Below are 23,241 nucleotides of genomic sequence, written 5' to 3'. Positions count from 1 at the left end.
TCACTGTGTAGTAAAGCATATATCAAAAACACACACAAAATAGGAGAAGAACAGTATTATAACACACATGAAAAATGTCAACCATTTAATTTTTAATTTAATTTAAAATTGATTAGCATATAACCTAATTCTCAGCACGTTGGTTTTCCAGTACAGGTGTTTTTGTCACTTTGTGTTTTGTGGTTTGTTTGCTTTTTAATCCAGAGAAGAATCTTTATTCCTTAAAGGATGCATTCTAAGCTTTCAAAATTATCCTCCCTACATTTTCTCCTTCATGTGGGGACTGGATTCCTTACCTAGGGTTCTGCCTTTGAATTTGGATCCAACTTTGACATAGGCCTGGAATACTGGTGCTGTTTGAACTACAAGTTCCAGCCCAAAGGTTGTGTACATTTGAATGTACATTGAAGACTGTCTGAAAACAGTGATGTCTCCTAAAAAAACAAGGATAATTAGAAACAAGGATTTTGCCACAAAGGATATTGCAAAGTGGTTATTTTAATGTATATCTTAAAAGTTTTCTGACATTCTTTCTATATGTCTGTTCCAACACAGAAGCCCCTCCATAGAGGGACAGAGATTTTAACCTCCCTCTAAAAACTCTGCTATTGGCAACTGCAAGAGCAAAGATGTTGGATTGTGTAGAACAGACATATAATGGAATTTGGACTTTACAACTATATCCTTTTCTTTACCTGATTTGTAAGGTAGCCACTTCAGTTCATCACTGTCAGTAAGGAGTTCATTCTGAGAAATCACAATTTTGTCCTGTAAGGAAAAGACACAGAATCAGAAGTAATTATCTGAATTATCTGTACTGATGCTCTTTCTTTGTTCTTTAAATTAGGGAACTGTATTGTCAGTAACCTATATAGTAGGAAAAGATTGATTCAAGCTTTTTCTCCCATGTTATTGCTTACTGCTGCTAGTTTTCACTTTGGAAATACTCTAGCTTCCTGAGTTGAGTGGTGACTGAATTCATGAGTATGCACGAACTTGAACATATCTTCAGTATCTATCTCCTGACATTTTTCATTTCAGGCTACTAGTAATGGCTTTTATTTGGGTAACCTGGCTACTGAAATGCTGGATAGAACCTGCAGAAGGAATGTTTACCTTTGTGGACAGGAAAATGACAGCACTCAGTGATGTCTCAGAATAAGAATAACCAGATTTTTCATATACAGCCATCAGGGTTCCATTGTGTGGCAGGCTGGAACTCTGAAGGAGAAGAGTGAGAAGTGAAGTCAGAGTAACAGTGGTGTGTAGAATGAATGTGTATCATAGGAAGACCCTAGTTTTACATTCTAATAGGAAACCAAAGACAGACTGAAATACATCTGTTTGATATTCTGTGTTTCTAAAATGCAGAAATTACCTTCATAAGAACATAAGTGCAAACCCCATGGAACCTGTATGATCTAGAATCAAACGTGGTAACAAAGGAGCCTCCTTCCAGTGAGCACCTTCCAGGGCAGGGCAAGTCTTCACAGTTCCACTGACCCATGGTACACTGACTGTGGAAAACAAGCAGTTCTGTGTCAGATAATTCTCATACTGAGGCACTATTTACCATCAGAGTATTTAACCCTACTGCCTGGAGGCTTTGCTCTAGCTGATCAACATGCAAAATTGGTTTGTGAACACAGTGTAACAGAGATACACATTCTGAACTGTCATTTCCATTGTGAAATTTCTTCACTCAATAAAAACTCATCTACTTCCTAGTAACAGAAGATGCACTTTGTATCATGTTCTCCCTTGTCCTTTCAGTGCTTTGATTTTCCTCATGGGTATCACTTGAAATTTTTCATCTTAACTCAAAGTTGCTGAACTGTTGTATAGATTGTCAGTAAACTTTTCTTGAGTAATGTATTCAGGAAAGTACAGTCATTGTTACAGTCCTGAGGCTCAAATACCATTATTTATCCTTTTGTTTTTCTATTAGAATTATGATAGCAAGAGAAGTAAGACACAAAATAATTAATTTTTTAAAATATTCTTAAGTAATTCCTTTCTGTTTCTAAACACTGAATTTGCTGATTTGGTGACTGGGGGGGTGCTGAAATTATCAGAAAGAACTTGCACATTCTGGTTACTAGTTATGTACTGATTTTACCTCCACTTTCACAGAGGAGATGAAAATGTTTTCTGTGGGCTGAGGGAACAGAAATAAGTCACAGTCATGTTCAGCTACAAATGTATGATTTGTGTCACTCAAAGAACGTTCAGTGGCTATGGCAAGACACGTTTGCAGCTGCCCTCTGAAAGGTTAGGGTAAATTTTCCAATGGCTTGGTGTGGATACTCTCCATCCACTCATGAAAGCTCCTGCTGCTCCTCACCAGATCCTACAGGCTGCTTTCATTGTCTCCCCAGGAGCATAGGCTTTGCCATTCAGTGTGCATGGACACTGCTCCATGTGAACACACGTCCGGTTCTTTGAGATGTCATCAAGAACAGTTCCTGGGGAAGACAAAAGAAATACTTTTCCATATCCTTACTTAGCACCAAATCTACTAGAGCTTGAAAGCTTTCTAAAATCACCTTAGGAATGGCATTCTTCCACAACCAGTACTTAGAATCACACTTAGAGACTTACCCATACTGGCAGGGCATTTTCTCCTAATGAATATAAACCAATATGGAGCTCACAAAGTATTTCTTTTGACTACTAAAAAATGGTGACTATGTTGATGTGAATACCCACATCACAGTAGCCTTGGGGGATATTTCAAGCTTGAAATGTCAAGAAACATTGCAAATGATAATCATAATTTTTCTAGGAGGTTCATCAAACTGTTTTAAAGGGATTTTCCAAAATGCTCACAATATTGCAGAGCTTCTCTGAGGAGAACCTTGTGCTGATGCCCTGAAAGGCTGGATACTTATTTGGGACAGGAAGTTAATTAAGCTTAGTGCATATTATAGTACAGAACTTTAAGCAGACAGCATATAATTTCACATATCATGGTCTTGAGAGGAAAATGCTTTCACAGCTCTGTTCTTTTAAACAGTTATTAAGGATCTCTGAGGACCACGACTCATCCAGACCCCAGTTAGATGATGTTACCTGAGAAATGGCAGTTTTAGCAGCACACTGCTCTGCTTTGCACTGCTAGTTTATTATTAAGAAGTCTGTGTCACTTGACTGGATATATGCCAAAAATATTTGTATAGGCCCTTCAGGATATGATGAATACAGAAATGATACCTTCTGGACAAAAGCAGCCATAGGTGCAGTGACTGGAACAACTGTACTCAGGGTTGGAACAGGTTTTAATACATGGAGAACCACATTCCTCATAGATTTGGTTAGCAGAGCATTTTCCCACAGCTGCAACAAAGAGTGAAACTGTTAAGATTAAGAAGAATCTCTTATCTGCCACCAAGGATGGAGAGGACCTTGTGATTTCTGGCACTAATATTCTCCTACTTTGCCTCAGTACTCAATTCATCATCTGAGTATTCACTATTACCATCATACTGGCTCCAGGTTTTATTAATTTTTCATGCCCTATTTATTAGAAACTCCTTTCAGAAGCCTAATGAGTGGCAAAGAGGCTATACTGAAGCCTAATAAACTACCACAGATCAGGTTTTTTTGTAGCACTTGAATGATTTAAAGAATACTCTTGCAGAACACTCTTGGTGTTCTGCACAGTTCCTTCTGTTCAGATCTGCTCCTCAGAATGCAGCTCTCCAGAAATTCTAATATATGGAACTCAGAACATGCTTTACTTTGTGATAAATTAAAAATAGAGTAGATTTCTCCTTATCTGAAAGGCTAAAAAGAAGTGAGCTTGGAAAATAGAGGTAGTGACAAATGAGGCTGACAAAGGAGCAATAAATACTAAAGAGTTCAACCCTTTTTGTATGTTTGGCATTTATTTGCAGATTTTTCTATTCTCAGCTTTGGGTTTTTGGAGGGGAAAAATGGAGATTTTCTCATCCCTTTTTTTTTTTTTTTTTTTTTTTGTAAAGCTTTTATCACTTTACTACCAGTCCTAAGGGTCTACTGACAAGAGGAAAACTTGTATGACTTGGAGAAGAGCAGGCTATTATTTTACTGTGATTAGTAAGAATTCTTGTACAGTTCTGTGAATTCATTCAGTGCCTCATTAATATTTATCTGCATCTCTAAAATGCCATGAGGAGTTTACACTCCAAAGGATTGAAACAAACTGCAGGCCAACAAAAGAATGAAATGGACTACATTGTGTAAAATGGATAACCTTAGAGAAAAGGAGGGAAAAAATATTTTAGAAAGAAGTGCAACTTTAAAGTGTCAGGTACAATAATGGAGCTTAGTAGGGAATGTTTTTAGTAGTAAGTATGAAGAAAAAATAAAGGAGAACTCATTGTAAATACAAAAAAAAAAAATCAAAACACTATTCTTATGCTAAAATCTAAGGAAGAGTGAATATCTTAAAGATTTTTTGAGGCAGAATAAGAATCAAGGGATAAGGAGAAATATATTCCTGTCAAAGCAATTCCTCTTACATATTTGACCATAAAGTCATATAAACAGTAAATAAAAATATGGCTAATTGGCAAGGACAGTATCATATTAAGCAAAGTCATTTTGAAAGATCCTTTTTTTGATATGAGCTGCATCTCTCTTTATGTGTGAATTGGCTTAGAATAACACCAAATAAGTCACTTTTGACTCTTTTATGATCAGCTTGTTCTCTTACACAACCATGACTCCTGCTACCTAACAGTGACTACAGATTGAGTTTCAGATCTATTGAAAAAGACTGCAAAATCTGAATCAGAATTTTGGTAATGAGCAAGCATCTGGAAAAAAGTACACTGTAATCATGTACAGTTTGGAGAGTGAGGGAAAATCTGCTTCCTATTCCTATCAGTACTTGTAATTAAGAAGGCTGAGAATGTGAAAATGCACTATTGAAAATCTCCTGTGAATAAAAGGGGTTATGGAAATTGTTAGCAAAAATGTTCAAATACTTCAGAGGCCACTTAAGAGTTCTGTCTCATCAGTGCCTAATTTGCTAAGTATAATAATGAAAAAACTGAACTAAGAAAGAACAGCCTCCCACTGAAGGCTGAAGGAGAAATTCAATAGTTTGCACTTGGGGGATCTTTTTTATGGTCACAGATCTAGATGTAGGAGATACATTTCATGCTTCCTCCTTCTCCTTTGAGTTTTCCATGCTCTTCTTTTTGTTTTACCAAAGACATATTATTCAGGACAGTAAAGATTTTTTTTTTATCAGTTGATTTCAACTCCAGGTAATTACCATTGCCCCTCCATGTAAGATATAGCAAGATCAACTACAGTCTGCTGAGAATGAAACATCTGAACTTACAGCAGAAGTTTTCAGTTCTCCAGTTGAACACCAATTGGTGGGACATAGCACATTGCCTTGAGTACTCTGAGAGTGTAGAGCAAGAGCAATTGTTTTGTCCTGGCTCACTGCAGTCCTGCATGTCAAGCTGGCAGCGAATGACAAACCCATCCTTTGGCACACTGCAGGTTGGTGACACCAAGTTCAGTAGCTTGGAGCAGATCATGGCCTAAGTAAAAAGAAAAAGTGGTCCTAGCAGTGTTTTCCTCCTGTGAAAACCACACACTAAAAATATCACTGCCACAAACATCACATCTTGTTGGTTTGTTTGCTCTTTTTTTCCCCTACAGTTTAGTAAAATACATTTGACTTCAACTGAATGAGAAATTCTTAAATAGGAGGGAATATAAATCCACTGTATATGAGAAGGATCTTGATGTGTTGGCTTAATTCTCATTAAGCTGAAAGTTAAGTCATTCTTTGAGTACCATCAGTTTCCAATGGCTGAGAGCATTAAAGGCAGGGAGTTTGTTGTCTCCTGGAGATGTGGTTCCAGGATAAACATTCTTGATGTGAAGATCATAACACTCGTTCCTCCTTGAGCAAACATTTGATATATTCCTATTGCCCATGATGTTCCCTACTGCAGTAAAAGGTCTCAATGAGAAAAAATGTAAAAAAGGTTACATTTCCAAGCCAATACAAGTTCCCCACCAAGTGAAAACAGTCTTTCAGTTGTGATATTTGCTTTCTGGAAAAGAGGGTTTTATCTTCCTCACAGGACCCACAAAAGCTGTTATTTATTCCTGATCTTCTTGTTAAAGAGATGCTACAAAACTCATGTTTCTCTGGTGTTCTGTGCTGGGGAAAGAATCTCAGAAGATTTCTAGCTGGCTCTTCCTCCACAGTATTAAAGCTAAAGTTTTTAGTACAAGGGGTGGTTTCTATGTTAAAAAAAAAAAAATCAAATCAAATAAAAAAAAAGATTAAACTATTAAGGAAAAAAGAATTAAAATCTCTTATTTCAAGACAAAACTTCTTAAGCATTTTGTAATTAATAGTAACTTATAGCCTGCATAAAAATAAGTACATAAAAATTGCAAAGTAAGGTCACATTCTTGAAAGTACAAAGAGAAGCAAAATGCATGACCATCCCATGAGAAGTGAAATGCTTCTTAGAGGACAGCAGTGAGTACTCATCACTAGGTATATGGGGACTTTGTGACCCCCTAGGTAGAAAAAAGAGCATGTTGGTGAGAGACATCATGGAGTTTCCATCTCATCAGCCTAGCAGATCCACCTGGGAGACAAGAAAAACCTGCTAGGAGATTAGCCTGCACAGCCCCTGCTCTGGCTGACCATGTGTGAGCAGTGGGGTTGGACTTGAAGATCATCTGTAAAATCTGTGTGGGAAGGCAAAATTCGAGTTTCCTTGGTGAAACAACTCATCAGCATCATCCTAGGCAGAATCTGATTCCTGTATCTCCAAAATCTAAGAAATAGAAGCCTGTTTCTTGGTGCTACCAAGCTCCCTCTTTCAACCATAGTTACATGTTTCAGGTATGCTGATTTGCTTTTCATCCAGCTCTGGAAGTGATAGCAATTCACAGTGGCTGGCTCTGTTATGAGCACTGATATCTGGCAGTATGTTTAGTGCATTGTTGAACTTCTTCAAGCCTGTACAGCTCATGATATCAGGTCCCTGGTAGTTCAATAAAAGATTCTTTAAATCTTCACTGGTTTCCATGAATTTCTTATTATGACCTGCATGAAATTTCAGAAAGCTGTGAGGTAAATGCTGACAGATTTATATGATCAATTTAAATCCATACTCAAAAATGTCCATAGGCCTTTCTCAAAATGTGTTTTAATGCAAAGAGCTTCTTTTCTTTCTCATATCAGGATATACAAATTTTGACTTTATCCATGTTCATGGAGGTCATTGTTGGTACCTACCTACCAGCTTCCCATCTCTCTTAAGAATCATAAAAACCAGTAAGATCTTTCTTACATATTTTTTGTGAGGAATGGTGGGAATTGGTATCTCTTCAGACAAGCAGATCTCTGATGGATCATCCATTTTTTGTAATGCAGCATATTTATATGTATCCAGCAACTGACCTGTGAATTGAAGGGATATAATTTGTCAGGAAAAACTTCACAAAGATTTGTTGTTCTGATTTAGCACAACTCAAATCCTTCTCTTAGACTGTGAATGGTCCTAATTAATCTCCCTAATTATAACAATTATCTCTTTTGCCCTTTACCTGCAGTCTACTCAGTAAAGTTTCATTTTATCACCTTGATCATGTCTCTGAGCTGTTTCCTAATCTATCACATCTACTACCTTACATGATATCACCTGCCACTCTTTTTGTGTCACCTGCCTTATTCTCTGCCAGCTGCTAATTCCTGCCTCTTTTCCTCACCCCCCAATCTTATATTTTTCCCTACATGTGGTTTAAACTCATCACAACCCTCAAAAGATTGTATAACTTTTAGAATTATTTTCTGTGATGTATATAGAAAACTGGCTCTATTGATCTGAGATCAGTTCACTATACAATTTAGTGCCTCCTCACAAGCACTGTAGTTGATTAGCAGTGTCCTTTCAAAGCAAATCTAACACAAGTAGGGATGTAATTTTATTGCCATTGTGGGGAAGTTTTGGCACACAGAATTCCCTTAAGATGAAACCAAACCAGAGGAGCATGTGTAACGAGCTCTACCTGTTAATAGGCACTAATTGAACAGACCAGGCGAGACTGACAGAAGTGAGACCCCAAGCCACAGAATCAAGTCCTCAGCACCAATTATTTTGTTCTGAAGATCCACCCTTACTGGGACAAGTTGCTTGCTCATGTTCTTGTCCAATATGCTCTTTTTAATATAGCATCTTGCTCCTGCCTACTGCAGCTATTACCCTCACTGTGCCTTCCTATGAATCCAAACTCTTCTGAAAATTTCATGAGAGAGAGTGTGACCCTAAGCACCTGTTTCTAAAATATAGGAGAGTCCTTATCACTTGTCTGAAGAACCCACAATATGATCATCATAGCAAGTAATATTGTGTAGCATAATCACATGATAGGTGTGTTGGTGACCTATGGGAGTGCTTTAATCAGTTCCCAAGCTGAGTGAGCAGTCAGAGCAATGTTAGTGCAGTATTACATTTCCACCTTAACTTAGTTCTCCTTCCATCTGACCTGTCCTTAGAGCTTACCTTCATTCACAAATTCATTCATTTCATAGCCATCATAATTTCCACACATTCCACATGTTTTCCCCATGTATTTTTTTTCAGTCAAAACCTAAAATAAAATTGAAAAAACCCAGACATTTAAAAGGATCACTCAAAGTAAAATCATTTATACAGTATTAAGTTTCTCCAAGAAATACAATTTAAGGATCCAGTTAAAAGTGATCCTTCTCATTAATTTCAGTGGCTTGATTGGAGAAAAAGATTTGGAAGCAACTTACTTCTCACTAGATAAATAGTGATGGTTGTGTTTGGTTGTTTTTTTTTTAATTAAATAAAAGAATAATCTTCCAAGACATTTGCAGAGAACTGAGGAGGGTAATATTCTAAGGAGCTTGCAAAAATAGAAAATTTAATTATGCTGTTTCCTTGCTTGTATCTTTGTTGACAGAGCACTAGTTTCAACTCTGTTCTCTCAAGAAACTGAAGGTTACAGGAAGAAAATCTGGTTTCAGGAGAAGGTTATTAAATTATCTATTGCTCTGGAGAGTCAAGTGGTAACATTACTACTGGCTACAAGCAATGCATTATTCTGAAAACCTTAGAACAGAGGGAATAATCTGACTGTGCACAGACTCCAGTGTGTAATCTGCATCTCTTGTTATCTGTGTCAGAGTAATGCTGGTAAATCTCCCAGACCATTTATTACATAGCAATATCACTCTTAGTAAACTTGCCAATTTGGAATTCAGTATCTTTTGTGGCATTGTTATCACATGGTGAGAAAATGTACCCTCATCTTCAATATGTCAGGCATTTTGGAGGGAAAACATGAAAAAGTTCAGAAATAGGAAGGAAACAAAGGAGATGGTAGGAGCACAGTATGTTTGAAACCAAAAGAAAGGAGCCTGGGGAAGGCACAGAAGAAATGACAAAACTATGGGATAGAATGTTAATTTCTATAGGAGTTAAACAACTTCAACAACCCTTTAGCAAAAGATTGTAACAGCTGTGAAAGCCTCTGTAAAGATTTAAATCCCTGAATGCACCTGGGAATCTCAACACTGGTTAACAACCAGTGCTGTAAGTGAAAGGAACAGGCAGGTATAAAAAGCAATGTTGCTAATTTATATATATAAATATATATATATATAGATGAACCTGGATAAGGATAAATATCCACATAGTACACACATGCAAAAAGGACCCATTAAGTCTAAAGAGATCTTGTCATTCCCCTAAGTCTGTGGGAATTTTCTCTTTGAACTGATCAGAACATTTTACTAACCATGAGGTAGTCATCATTGTTCCACATCACCACCAGCTCCATCTCCATCAGCTTGGCCACCAGACGGGTGTTGTGTCCATAAGGTGCTATCTGAATTCCATTGCTGGTGTAAGGTAACTTAATGACACTGCAGTAGGGACAGAAGAGAAACTGAGCTTCTGATATCAGTGCTTTGCAGGTATTAGTTGCCTGTTTCTAGATGTGATGGGCATACAGTCTGAGTACTTGCAGCAACATGGAACAGAATTTTTTCCTTTGTAACTGTAACATTTCATGATTGTCCTGGTTTGGGCCAGGATAAAGGGGATTTTCTGTCTTGTCCTTTTGCTTTCAGCTCAGTCTCTTGTAAGCAGCTGCACTTTGCTGAAATTCACAGCAAGCTTCTCAGACAGTGTCTGCTTCTAGGACTGATCCCACTCCATGCTTAGAGTTCCAGCCAGAGCCTGGTGTGCAGAGCCAAGGACACTGCTCAGCTCTGAGGAACATTTTACCCTCCAGGAGGAATAAAGAGGTCCCACCTGCAGCCTCCTTTGGGGAGGAAGGGACAAGAGAGATGCCAGAACTGACCAAACAGAGGATTCCATCCCATACACCTCAGACTCAGGAGAAATCTCAGGGATCACCAGGCTCAAGCCAGCTTCCAGCTTCCTGCCCTTCCTGCCTTTCCTGCTTCCCTTCCTTCACCCCTTCCCTGTTTCCTTCAGCATCCTGGGAGGATTCCATCCCTTCCTCTGCCTGTGCTCCTGATCCATCCCAGCCTGAATCTCTGTGTTCCTGCCTCCAGCTCCCAACTGCTGCTGACCCCAGGATTCCAGCCTGGACTGTCCCAGGGCTGCCCTGCAGCCTCAGTGGGGATGGGAGAGTTATTGGGGGAGAGGGAGAGGAACATGGGATCCATTTTCCTGTATATTTGTATAGATTTAGTCATTTTTCCTATTTATTATTCCTGTTTCATTAAAGCTGTGTAGTTTAGTTTCCAACCCATCAGTCTCTCTCCCTTATTCTCTCTCCTTTCTTTATCAGGGAGGAAAGAGAGATTAAAAGAGAGAGAGCAGCTGTTATTGGGTTTAATTGCCAGGACAGTGTTAAACTCTGACAATGATACATCAACATTTTTGCTGATTGAAAATGGTGTCAGGAGTTTCATACCAGAACCAGGAGGAAATGGTGATAAAGTGTGCACAGAACTGTGCATCTTCACTTGGTTTGGTTTCATTAGGGTCTAGTTATCTGTTTCAAGAACCTGTAACAACAAGGTCTGTGTGGTAGAACTGTTCTTGATCTTCAACTGTTGTTGAAGAGCTTGTATGGACTACAGTTTGTTGGGGTAGGAATTACTGCTACAACTGAAAATGGAAAAGGTTAGAGAAACCTCATGCTACAGCATTAAAGAACAAACTCAGTAACCAAGACAACCTGCTCTGTACCACCTTGGTTAGTGACAGACTTGGCTGCAGTGACCACAACAGTGTGGAGTTTGGGATACTGCTGAGCATGATGAAAGTTAATTCAAGAACAAAGATTTTAGATTTTGGAAGAGCAAACTTCAGCTCACTCAGGACTCAGTTGGAAGAAGTCCCACAGGAAGTTTCCTTGGAGTGTAAAGGAGTTAGGGAGTGCTGGGATTTTTTCAACAACACTCTCCTGGATAAGCAAAAACAGTTCATCCCCTCCAAAGGCAAGAGGAGATGGTGGAGCAAATGACCCCCATGGCTTCAGTGCAAGCTTCTGGGTCTGCTCAGAACCAAAAGGTAGCAGAGGCTGAGAAGTGGAACATCACTGGTTGAAAATTACAAGGGCAACTTCTAACTACTGTAATTTGCTAATTCTTTTTTGACAGATTATTGTCCTCTTCAGTGCAACTGCTGTGTAAATCCTTTCCTTCTTTAAACACTTTTCCCCATTCATTCAAGGATCTTACCCAACACTCCTGACAGAAATGCTGCCTTTCTCAACAATGACAACAGAAGCTCCCAGCTCAATGATGATCCTTGCAATTTTTTTGTCCAGCCCACGGCGGAACTGAATGTTGAAGTCTGGGCTGGTTTCATCACACACAGTTGCAAAGATATAGTTGCAGGTCCCAGTGAAGTCATACAGGTATTTATCAAAGGTTGAAAAATGCCCTCCACCCCAAGTAGAACAGGAGTCCCTGCTCAAAACTATAGAAGTGAAAGAGAAAAAATGGATTTAGGTCTTTTAACAGCATATTTGCTCATTCTGATTGCCATTTCAAATACGAATAGCAGGAAAATCTAATAATTTCTTCTCAGATTATGTAAATAACATCCCAGCTGTCTGGGATTTTGTTGTTTTGTTTATTTGTGGTTTTTTTGTAACCTCAAAATTTTATCTCAAGTCAGGAAGTGAATCAGTAATTGAAGCAATACTCTTATTAACTGTAAGCAGTGGAGAGATCTCTAGGTTCCTGGCTTAAGCAGTGGAGAGGCCTCTAGGTTCCTGGCTTGGGGAACACACTTCCATCTCCTTCATGGTTAATATAAAGCTTTATTTTCTTATCTCAGTTTGCTTCCTGTGTTTGTAAAGGTGGCGGATAGCTACTGGAGAGCCATTTATCATGTCAGGCACAGCACTGTTGCAGCTATCTATGGCATTACTGTAACATGATTCATCGAGTCAAATCATTAGATACCTCATTGCAGCCCTGAGCCCAACCTGTGGGTCCCCAAGTTTTGGGGTCTGTGTGTGACAAAGATCCAGACAGCTTTCTAATTATATGGAATGTTCTCATCACTTTTCTTTTTCAGAAAGTAATCACTTTTCATCTGAATGGCCCAACTTTAGGAAGTTGAAATGCATCATAAGAAAAGAGATACAACTCCAGCACTTGGTGTTAGATAGTTCTATACCTACTTCAAGCATTTGAACAGTCCCTCTGAGGTTGACAGGACTACTGAAGTAAGCAAAAGCATGTTCTAGGCTGTATATTTCCCAAGTCAGATCATTACTTTTAAGATGTTAGATTATTTTTGTTTATGGAGTTATATGAAGCTCAGGTACCTTAGAATATATCCTAGAACAAAGTGTCAGGTAAGTTTATCAGTCTACTTGCAATTTATGTCCACTGCTTAAAGGCCAGAAGCCTAAACATTTATTTATTTTTAAGGAGTGATCAAATCACTACACAGTTTTATTTAGGTCATGTAGAAAGCACAGTTTCCCAATGAGCTGTTACCTGTTGGCAAAAAGTACTCCTCTTCCATACTGCTGTGCTGGCCAGAACGTCTGACTGGAAAATAGGAATTGGCTCATTGTTACCATTGGTCCTGCAGCTCTAATCCCAACTACTTCCACCTACTGTGCTCCAGAAAACCCCAACTTCTTCAGAGTGTGCAAGGAATGATAACCTGGGGTTGCACAATAGTCAGAGAGCAATAGGTGCCCCTTTTATAAATATAGGAGTGCCTTCAGTGTATGGGTTCTATTTAAATCTTATCAGAAAAAACCAACAAGTGGGTGTGTTAATAACTCAAATGTAAAACTACACATTTGTCTTTGAGTTACATCTTCATTACATGATAACTGGAGATTTTCTTTTTATTTCTGTATATCCATGCATTACTCTTTCTTCTGTTGTAAGAAAGAACCAAAGACAGAGGAGTTGCTGAATTATTTTTTTTAGGCTTTTTTTTTTTGGGTTGTTTTTTTTTTTGGCTGCACATAATTACTCAACTATTTCTACATTTAGGATGAACTTCAGGAAGCTTTTCCATACTTAAGCTGAATGAGAATTCACCTAATTCAAGCCACTCTGCTTCTTCTGCCTAAAGAAATGTTTCTCATTATAACAAAGCTGCATTTTTTGTAAATATTTTTTTCAGCTCCATTTTCTCCAAACTAGGTTAAGTATTTCGTTGTCAGCCACTGAAAAGCACTAGCTTTTGGAGTACACAGAGTTCCTTTTTAATATTAAGCAACAGTAAAGCACAGTAGTTTAACATAAAGCATTAAGATAAGGGATTACTAGGAAGAATGTCTGTAAATAAAATGATAGAAAAATTTTCTGTAATACTAGGACCATAAATGATAACAATAATAAATATATCCATATTTATTTTAGAAAGTGTCCAGTAAAAATTGTGTGTTTTCAGAAGAGTTATAGCTCTCTGTATTCTGTCCTAGCAGAGGAACAGCAAACCCTGTAAAATACAGTATATCAGGTCAGTGTGATGAAATTTATTCATTGCTGTCATGGGTGTGCAAAACTAATTTTTTAATGAATTAAATTCAAATTAAAAGGTCAGTGCCTCGTGCTTCTTCAGAAAAGAACAGGTGAAAAGTTGTATTGGTTCTAACCCAGGACTGTTGCAGCTCAGTGTTTCATTTCCAGCATGATCATTAAGACACTGTCCAAGGGAAAAGTGCCACCAGGTTAAGCACATGCACCTCCCCAGTCTCAGTCTCCAGTTATTTGTAGCTCAGGGGATTTTGTGAGGCTGTTGGGATTTGTCCTGTACCTGTTCAGCCTTCTTTTCAGTGGAAGTGAAATTTCTTTGTAACTGAAAATACCATAATAACTGCAGACAGAAGTTACCATTTCATTATGAGTTAACATTATTTAGATTCCTGCCTTTCTTACAGTACTTCTGAAGCTAATACTTTTAGTACTTTAAAGCTATATATTACTTATACACATTTCTAAGCAGGTGTCTGTCTTATTTCTAAGACTCAGAAGGACGGGTGCAGATTTGCAGTAAGCAGGTGGCTGGAGTCCCTTTTGCTTAGAGGTTTGGGTGTAAGCAAAATATTATTCTTAGGAGCCTAAGGGAAAACTTCTGGGAAACTACCAGAACTGTGGCATCCATAGCTCCAGCTGGCACAGCTGGATGTTGAAGTGGAGATAACCTGACTCCCCAGGAGCTGTTGGCTGTAAAGATGAGGAAGAGCTATACCATATTCTGATAGACTAATAAATACATAAATTACTTAGATTTTTTTTTTTTTAACCTGCAATCTCTAAAATTATCTCATAGTCTTAGCCTGTACAGACAATCAGCTTTATTTAATTCCCTGGATTTTGCATCAAAAGAATCCATTTCCTAAATTCTTAGACACTGTAAGACAATTATCTGCAGGTTACCTAAATGACCTCCATAGCAAGTTTCTAAATGTGGAAGGCTGCAAGCTGCCCAGTTTCTATCCTTAGGCATCAAAACCCCAGCATGGTACACTTAAGCCCTTTCCATTTAGTGTAAAGTTGACCAGTGTGAGACACCATAATTCACAACCTTTTTGTAGCAAGGTCTTAATTTAGAATTTCTAATACTAATGTTTTAAAATGTATGCTGCTTGAGGCAAGTAGTTATTCTGATTATATGTTTAGTATGGGAGCTTCTGCAATCTAGAATTGATGCTAAATGTAATTGTTATTCATAATTGCAACATAAATCTTAAAATACAAGGTCAGGCACTTACTTCTCTGCAGAGACTCTTCCTGGTTTTGGAAGAAAAAGTGGGACAAATAATTTCCTTCAAAAGCTGTGAAAGAAATAATACAAGAAGTTAGTCTCTGAGTATAACAAAGTTTCCTATTTGTACATTTTTTAATGCTTAAACATGATACAAGTCAAAGCAGGGTCAGCATATGTGTTTTGTGTCATGCCACAGAACACTGAATGGAAATTCTAGTGGCAAAATCACATAATTCAGTCTGTAAGATAAAATTCTTCTGTGACTGGCAAAATGTTACTAACAGCTGCCAGAAATCCTACACAAAATGGGATTTCCTGTACTTCAGTCTCAAACCTTATGTTCTTCATTAAAACAAAACAAAACAAATAAACAAAAAAGTGAGTGGGATAAATCTCATGGTTTTGAGTTTGTTCTTACTCCACCACTTGGGTAGAACTAGCTGAAGAGCAAGAAATCCCCAGGCCTAGTTGTTCCTTTTGCTGCCCCTGCTAGGTCAGGATGCTGCAAGCTGTTCCCTGCTCCCTTCCACACACAGAACCTCTTCTGGTTTTCAGAAGACAAGGAGGAAAGCTCAGCAAATGTGGAGTAAGGAATGGTTCCTCCTCTGTTAGAAACCCAGAGTAGAGCATGTGCACAACTGCATCATGTCACACTCACAAGTGCCCTCCTCCAGCAGCTTCCTTCCTGCCCAGAGTGCAAAGAGAGTCAGGGAGATGGTGAAAAGGGTGACCAGGGCCAAGCAGTGAGCACTGGGCAGGGTCAGAGGCACTGAATGCATGGGCAGAGCTTTCCTAGAGTCAGCAGCAGGATGCTAACAACAAAAGCTGTAAGAAAAAGGACCCGGGGTACTTCAGAAATGTGCTACTAAATTTTAACATTTTTCAGATCCAGTATTTCATATATATATATATATATATATATATCTCCAGTATTTCATATATATATATCAGGACATATGTATGTATATCAGGAGCAAATATCCTGAGATGCATGTAAAGCTAACAGAACAAATCTGGGATAAGAATGCTTCTGAACTTACATCCTTGATTTCTTTTCCCTCCTGTCCAGATATTCTCTATATACCATTCCACCAGTGTTGTATTTTAGCTCTTAAATGCTTATTTTACCTCACCCAGATAACATTTTTCAATAAGTATTATCTCAGAGAAGAACTGAAGCCTATACTGATGGGGAAGCTGGAGATGTCTTGATCTCAGCTACAAAGCAAAGGCATGCACTGAAACTTTTAAAATGACTTTCATCTCAGCCAGTTGTCTAGTGAAAGTAAACACAAATTTGCTGAGAACAGTCTGATTTGCAAAGAATGTGTCTAACCTGGAACAAATGGATTACACACCAACATTTCTCTCCAGTGGTGTAAAGAAAGCTCTAAGTGATCATCTGCAGTGTAAATGCCAAGACAAAAGTTCAGTAAGAGGTATTCTCTCTATCCTTCTTCCTAGATATTGTGTCCATTTCAACGGGGCACTGCTCTGCCAATGAAACTTAAGAGTACAATGTAACATAATTTTTCTAAATTGGAGTAAGTTACCAGCATAATCATTTCTTGATAAACCAAACATTTCCACACAAAACAGGACAAGGTGATCTGACTGGCTGCTGAGTTGCAAGCTGCTCTACTCACTCATAACCATCACTTCAGCTTCTGCAGTTGTCTGACATGCTGGTCAGAAAATCACTGCAGATCCTACTCATGCTGCCTTATGATCAGTTAGCACTGGCCAATAAATGTCTGAAACTGTGTTTAAGTACAAGCTCTGTGGTCATCCTGCAACTCAGCAGCACAGTCAGTGCATCCCTGAAGTAATAGAGTCAGTTTGTGTAACTACTGAGTTAACACTCTTTACAACACAACCAGAGCTGCTGCTGCAGCTTTTGAACCCCTTTATTTTGATATCTCTGCTTGTTCAGTTATTGTTGATTTTACAGTTTTGCAATCCCTACAATTTAAGACCAAAATACAAGCACTATATTTATCAAATGTAAGAGTGTGTAACAGCTGCCTTCAGAGGGTATTGGAATGGCAGGAGCTGAAGATATGCCTAAAATGTTCCTTCAGGTGAGAACTATCCAGAGAGCTTGGTGTAAAACAAACAGTTTAATACTTCACAGGTAAATATTTTAGACCAGAACAGACAGTTTGGTTTACAGAGCTTATTTGTAGGCTTTTCAGATTCATAATTCACAAGACTAAGCATGCCAAACTGCTACTAAAGATTACAAATAGCCCAGGCTTGGTAAATATATATTTAAAAAATAGAATGTAATAATCATCCTAGACTGCACAGAGGTCTGCAAGAGTAATATTAAATTTACCTAAGGTACATTTCAAATCCTCTGTGATGTTTTGCTCAAGGAATGACTAGTAAAACATGACTATATGCCACCCAGTCAGTATCCTGTCAGAACAAAGTATTGACCTAATTACAGTATGGTAATTATTCTCAGTATTTGCATTCTTTTTCTCAACCTGAACTCTGACCAAACTCTTAAATCATCCTGGCAATGTTATTAACCATTCACAACCAAATGAAATTGCAGATTGTCTAAATGCAGGAAGTGCTATGGCCCCATGCAGAAGCTCTCTCTAGCAACCATTTGGAATTTTTCATTGGAAAGGCTTAGTGATAAGTGAGATCTCTAAATTATTAAACCCATCCTTATTGATATTTTACTATTATTGCAAGTACATTGTTTTCCTCTGAGGAACAAGATGATTTTGACTTGACATTAAATATTAAATAATTAATATTTTAGTATTAATTATTAAATAATTATTATAATTAACAAATAATAATTAAAAATTATTAAATTATTAATATTAAATATTAAATATTTTTATTAGCTCAATGGAACTTGAAACACACATCCACTTTTCTAAGGAAGTTTTACTTTCTGTTCCCACTCTGTTCTAATTGGCCTGAATTTCTTAAGAATTATATTTGTCAAAGTGCAGTTTCTGTGTGGTCATGACAGAAATACAATCCAGACTCCAGGAAGGAGACTTACTGGGAAGAAATAAGTTATTTTGTTTCTATACTATACTTACTATGAGACATCCCCTACCAGGAAATGCAATTTGATATTAGAATGGCTTCAAAGTATTCTGCATCAGCTTAATGAATGAAACAAACAAACAACCAAAGCAAACCAAAACATTTCCATTTTATGTAAAACAGTGAAATAAAATTTTTTGTACTTTCAAACAGGAATAATTTAGGATTTCTGTTCTGCAAAGTACCCAGATTTTATCTTTTCATTTGGGACAAAAAGAACTGTTGAAATGTCAGACATTTTGGAAAAGACCAGAGCTTTAAAATAAACTATACAAACCTAAAATTAAATCTAACAGCAAGGGTAGTGCTGATGTCATAGCTGCACTATTAGTAGTCAGTTGTACAGGTTCATGGTGGTTTCACTTTGATATCAAATTATCAGCTCCCTTTGTCTCTTGCAAAGGAGATGGCTGAACAGCACAGATCAAGGTAACTTCCTAGTTACATCCTTATAAAAGAATATTACTTTATAGACATCCCTCTCACAGTTTTTACTATTGAGATAGTTAAAGTAGGATAGCCTCAATTTAATCAATGAATCAGCATCTTTTATTAAGTAAAATTTTAATCTGGTTTTACACTTCTGTAAGTTATTTATTCAGGCTAATGCAAATTTACAGCTTTTCTTGGGTTGCCAAGGGAAAGAGGAAATGAATCTTCCAGCTTTCATCAGACTTTGTATGAAATATATGTTATTACAATATATATTTACATTTCTAGTTGGAAAGAGACTCAATGTATGGAATTTGGATGCTGATCCATGAAGAGAACTGGAGAATTGGTTTGGTTTAAGTCATTCTAAAGAGGTAAGACTTGAATCTAGAGTTTGAAACAATGAGCATCCTGCATGTTGGTCACTTTTAGATTGTAGAGATCAAGTTCTTGTGGTTCAGATATGCCTCAAAAAATGGTCACATTTCAAAGTCTTACTTTACAGAAAGAAGTCTGTATAGTCTCCAGCCAGCATCCTAGACAGCACAGTCCTTTAAAGATGAGACCCTCTTTGTAATTGCCAAGTCTATACATAAAGCTTGTGACTGAGTTGTGATCAACAGTAATTTCCCATTAGATTTAAAATATTGTAGTAATAAATCTATTCCTCTAAATCATGAAGTCATTTAGATTTAGTGCTTGAAGGTATCTGCATTTGGGGTTAGGATGCATTTTTATGTCTTTGACTTGATCTTGGTTATAGTGGTGCTCATACAGAGAAAGGAGTTACACCTGATTTATAGCAAAGTAGCTGAGATGAGAAATCGGCTCTGAAAATCTACAAAAGGGTTGAGTTGCTTATGTTTTATTGTTTCTAGTGCTACAGTCTGAGTGATTTAAGAGTAATACACATTGTTGCAAAAATTTGAACTATGTGCTTCATTAAATATAGAAAGCACAATACAGGAGAGCCAAATTTAGTTTTATTCAGCCTAAAGCAAGTGAAGCATACTTTTTAGCATCTTGAAACCTGTTGTTGAAATCAGAACAGCAGCAACTGATAATTACAGAGACTACACAGAAGAGATTAACAGGAAACCATTTTCTTAAGCAGTGCCAAACAGTGGCAAAAATCTCAAAGAATCAGTTGAAAATACTACAGGAAAAGGAATGAGTAAGAAGGCAGAGTAGCTACAGAGTCAATGAACTTACTTGTCAGGCTGTATTAAATATTAGAGGTATCTGTTAGTTACATGGGTTGGATCAAAAAAGCAAGAACCCTTTAAAAGACTAAAGAATTCTGTTGAATAATATGTGGAGACTACTTTAAGAGTCACATAACATTTTTAGACTGGAATAATATGCCTGTTTTCCAGCACAGAATTCTTTCAGTCACATCATTCTCCAAAAATGTAATGCCATCACACAGCTCCTACTTAATCCTTTCTGCAGTTTGCATAACAAAGGGAGGTTTTGGTCGTAACTCTACACAGATACAAGAGTTCACAATGACATCACTAGAGCACTGCATCACAAATATCTGAAAGATGAAGGCACTTGGCAGCTTGGAAATACAACTTAAGTCTATTAAAAAAGAATATTCCCTGTATCCTGGGAACTAGTTTTAGGGAATGATCCAAGAAATCATTAAGCATGTTTACAAAAAAAAAGTTAAGAAAAAATAGTTCTATGTCACTGATGCATTTATTAATTTTGCTGTTGCATTTTAAGGTGCAGCAAGGCAGAAGAAAATGTGTCAGTTCTGGTTGTTGGGGGAAAGGAGAGCAAGACTTGACCCTCATGTTCTCTGCTAGTACAAGAGTCACCCACTTTGTTTCAGTCACACATATTTGCCTTCAAATCATACACCAAGAGGAAGACAGACATCCTGGACTTACCAGCAGACTGCAGAATACTGCAGAAGAGGAGCAGGATTAGTGCCAGAAACATGATGCATGCCCTAACTGGAGAGTTTTGTTCAGTTCTCTCCTCTGTTCCAAACGGGCAGTGCTGCTGCTGCCACTTCCTAGGCTTTCCTTTTCAAGCTTGGATGCCTTATATATAGAATTGCAATGCCCTTCCTAATTCCCACGGCTTTCAGAAAGTGCAGCAGCAGAGCACCCGCCAAACAGGATCTCCTCTTTATCAAATCCAACACACCTAAATTCCATTTAGGAAGAAAAGAAAAACTAAACCACAAACCTCCTCCATTTCACTATCATCTCGCAAAGTTTTGTAATGGCTTCTGTTTGCAACAGCTCAAACACATTTAGCTTCGTTTACTGAACAGATTTGGTGTTATACCTAGAAGCAATAAGCAAAAAAGACAAATTACTACAAATTATGATCACTATCTGATAAGGAGAGGAGTAATATTGGGTGAGTACACAGTGCAGAAGAACGAAGTGCAGGAGTTTTGGAACTGTGTGGATATAAGATGGTGAGGCACAAAGGAACAGAGGGGCAGACCTCAGGTTATTTTTATTAACACTTTTTTCATTAACTTCTATTCACTCTCCTGAGTGATTTTGTTCTCTTCTCCCTCATGTGACTTTTTAAGCAAAATTGTAAGCGTTGCCCCAGAAAAAAGGGCTGTCTATGGTGCAGATTCTTCCTGAGTTTGCAAGGAATTTGAGTAAGCTCTTACTTCACACCTTAGCATTGCAAAGTGAAGAGAGCAATCTAAATTACCAAATGGGAAAGGCTATTGCTCTGTGGTACAGAGCAGGGACTCTGACAAAGTTGATGTGCACCTTCCCAACAGCATCCCAAAAGATGAATTCCAGTTGTATCTCTCCACATCAGAGGTGACACTTGAATTCCCTGGATACATTCACTGTGTTACTGCCACCACTGAAATGACACAGTGTAATAGGAACTTTACTGGTTTGATGCTGTCATCTTTCACTAGCACAGCAATTGCTTCAGGAAAAAGAAATCTGATTAGAAGACCTCTCCACACAAACCTCTTCAGCCTATCTGTTTCACCTATGCAATACCTACCTTATGTAGTCCATTACTTTCCTGGATTCCTATTGTTTTCTCCTTCTCTGGTACAATTTTTTGCTTAAAAGCTGTCTCCTCAGCATGTTCCCAGAGTCCTTTCTGAGTGATGGGAAGAAGCACAGGAGAGAAAGTGACCATCCTGTAATATTAGCCCTGGTTCAACCTGGTTGTAATTAACACAAACCCATTATATTTTAACTGAAATGAAAGTGGGTTTGTTTTGTTTTGGGGTTTTTTTTTTGTCCCTATAGGAAATTATAGAGACATCAATTCTGGAATATTTTTGTGTTTTTATGAAGATCCCTAAAAAACATTCCACTTAGAGTAATATACTCTTTGTGAGAGATTTTAACAGCCTTGCATATATTTAGAAAAATAGCTGCATATTTGTAATGAGTGAAACAAAAGTACAGCATTTGGTCAGTCTTGTAGGTACAAGGCTTGTTTGGTAGCCTTGTAGGTGTTCAAGGAACATCTGAGTTTTGAAGCTTGCTCCTGTAAGATTTTTATGCTTTTTCTGGTATTTAAAGACACTGCCTACAGCTTGATAGCAACAATACACGGTAGTGTATTGTGTATGGTGTAGGTTTTGGTTTTGTTTTGTTTTTTGAGCTCTGATATTTGATTTTCTATCTTATTTAAGTTTTATATCACAGAATCGTAAAATCATAGAATTGTTTAGGTTGGAAAAGACTTGTAAGACTATCTAGTCCAACCCTTAATTTAAGTCTGCTAAAATAGCTCTGCCAGCCCACTGTTAAACCGTGTCCCTGAGCACCCTATCTGTACAACTTTTAAACACATTCAGGGATGGTGACTCCACCGCTGTCCCGAGCACCCCATTCCAGTGATTAACAACCCTTTTTCTAAAGAAGTTTTTCCTAACATCCAGCCTCAAAGCCCTCCAGCACAACTTGAAGTGATGTAATTCTAATATATATTGGTTTAACATGAGACTATTACAAGCATTCATACTTTAACTTGCAACTTACTGTACATGCTCTCTCTCCTTGAGGGCTGAGGGAAGCTCCCGCCTTCCCGCCCTTTCCCCGGTCCTGCCCTCATCCCCCCCCGGATGAGTGCCCTCTCATCCTCCTCAGTTTCCTCATCCCCCTCAGTCCCCTCATCACCTCCTCATCCCCCTGAACCCCTCATCCTCCTCATCCCCCTCATCCTCCTCATCCCCTTCATCTTCCTCATCCTCCTCAGTCCCTTCTTCCCCCTCAGTCCCCTCACCCTCCTCATCCCCCTCACTCTCCTCATCACCTCCTCACCCCCCTCATTCTCCTCATCACCTCCTCATCCCCCTCATCCTTCTCATCCCTCATCCCCTTCATCTTCCTCATCCTCCTCAGTCCCTTCTTCCCCCTCAGTCCCCTCACCCTCCTCATCCCCCTCACTCTCCTCATCACCTCCTCACCCCCCTCATTCTCCTCATCACCTCCTCATCCCCCTCATCCTTCTCATCCCTCATCCCCTTCATCCCCCTCATCCT

The 23,241-nt window shown here is 38.2% G+C and overlaps 1 protein-coding gene across 1 annotated transcript in view; it reads right to left on the bottom strand.

The window, feature by feature from the left end:
- The window catches only part of MUC6 (mucin 6, oligomeric mucus/gel-forming), a 46,763-nt gene extending 26,073 nt beyond the window's left edge, over positions 1 to 20,690 (bottom strand). Inside the window, 13 exon segments of the mRNA XM_030451552.1 lie at positions 297 to 434; positions 696 to 768; positions 1,117 to 1,221; positions 1,379 to 1,517; positions 2,345 to 2,465; positions 3,214 to 3,336; positions 5,333 to 5,540; positions 7,323 to 7,432; positions 8,535 to 8,622; positions 9,799 to 9,925; positions 11,720 to 11,960; positions 15,235 to 15,297; positions 20,639 to 20,690. Coding sequence (XP_030307412.1) covers positions 297 to 434; positions 696 to 768; positions 1,117 to 1,221; positions 1,379 to 1,517; positions 2,345 to 2,465; positions 3,214 to 3,336; positions 5,333 to 5,540; positions 7,323 to 7,432; positions 8,535 to 8,622; positions 9,799 to 9,925; positions 11,720 to 11,960; positions 15,235 to 15,297; positions 20,639 to 20,690 — 1,588 coding nt within the window.
- Positions 20,691 to 23,241: the final 2,551 nt, after the last annotated feature.

Source organism: Calypte anna, chromosome 5 (genome assembly GCF_003957555.1).
Source record: "Calypte anna isolate BGI_N300 chromosome 5, bCalAnn1_v1.p, whole genome shotgun sequence".
NCBI classification, from domain to species: domain Eukaryota; kingdom Metazoa; phylum Chordata; class Aves; order Apodiformes; family Trochilidae; genus Calypte; species Calypte anna.
The sequence above is the reverse complement of the archived record's forward strand: the minus strand, read 5'-3'. Positions and strand labels throughout refer to the sequence as shown.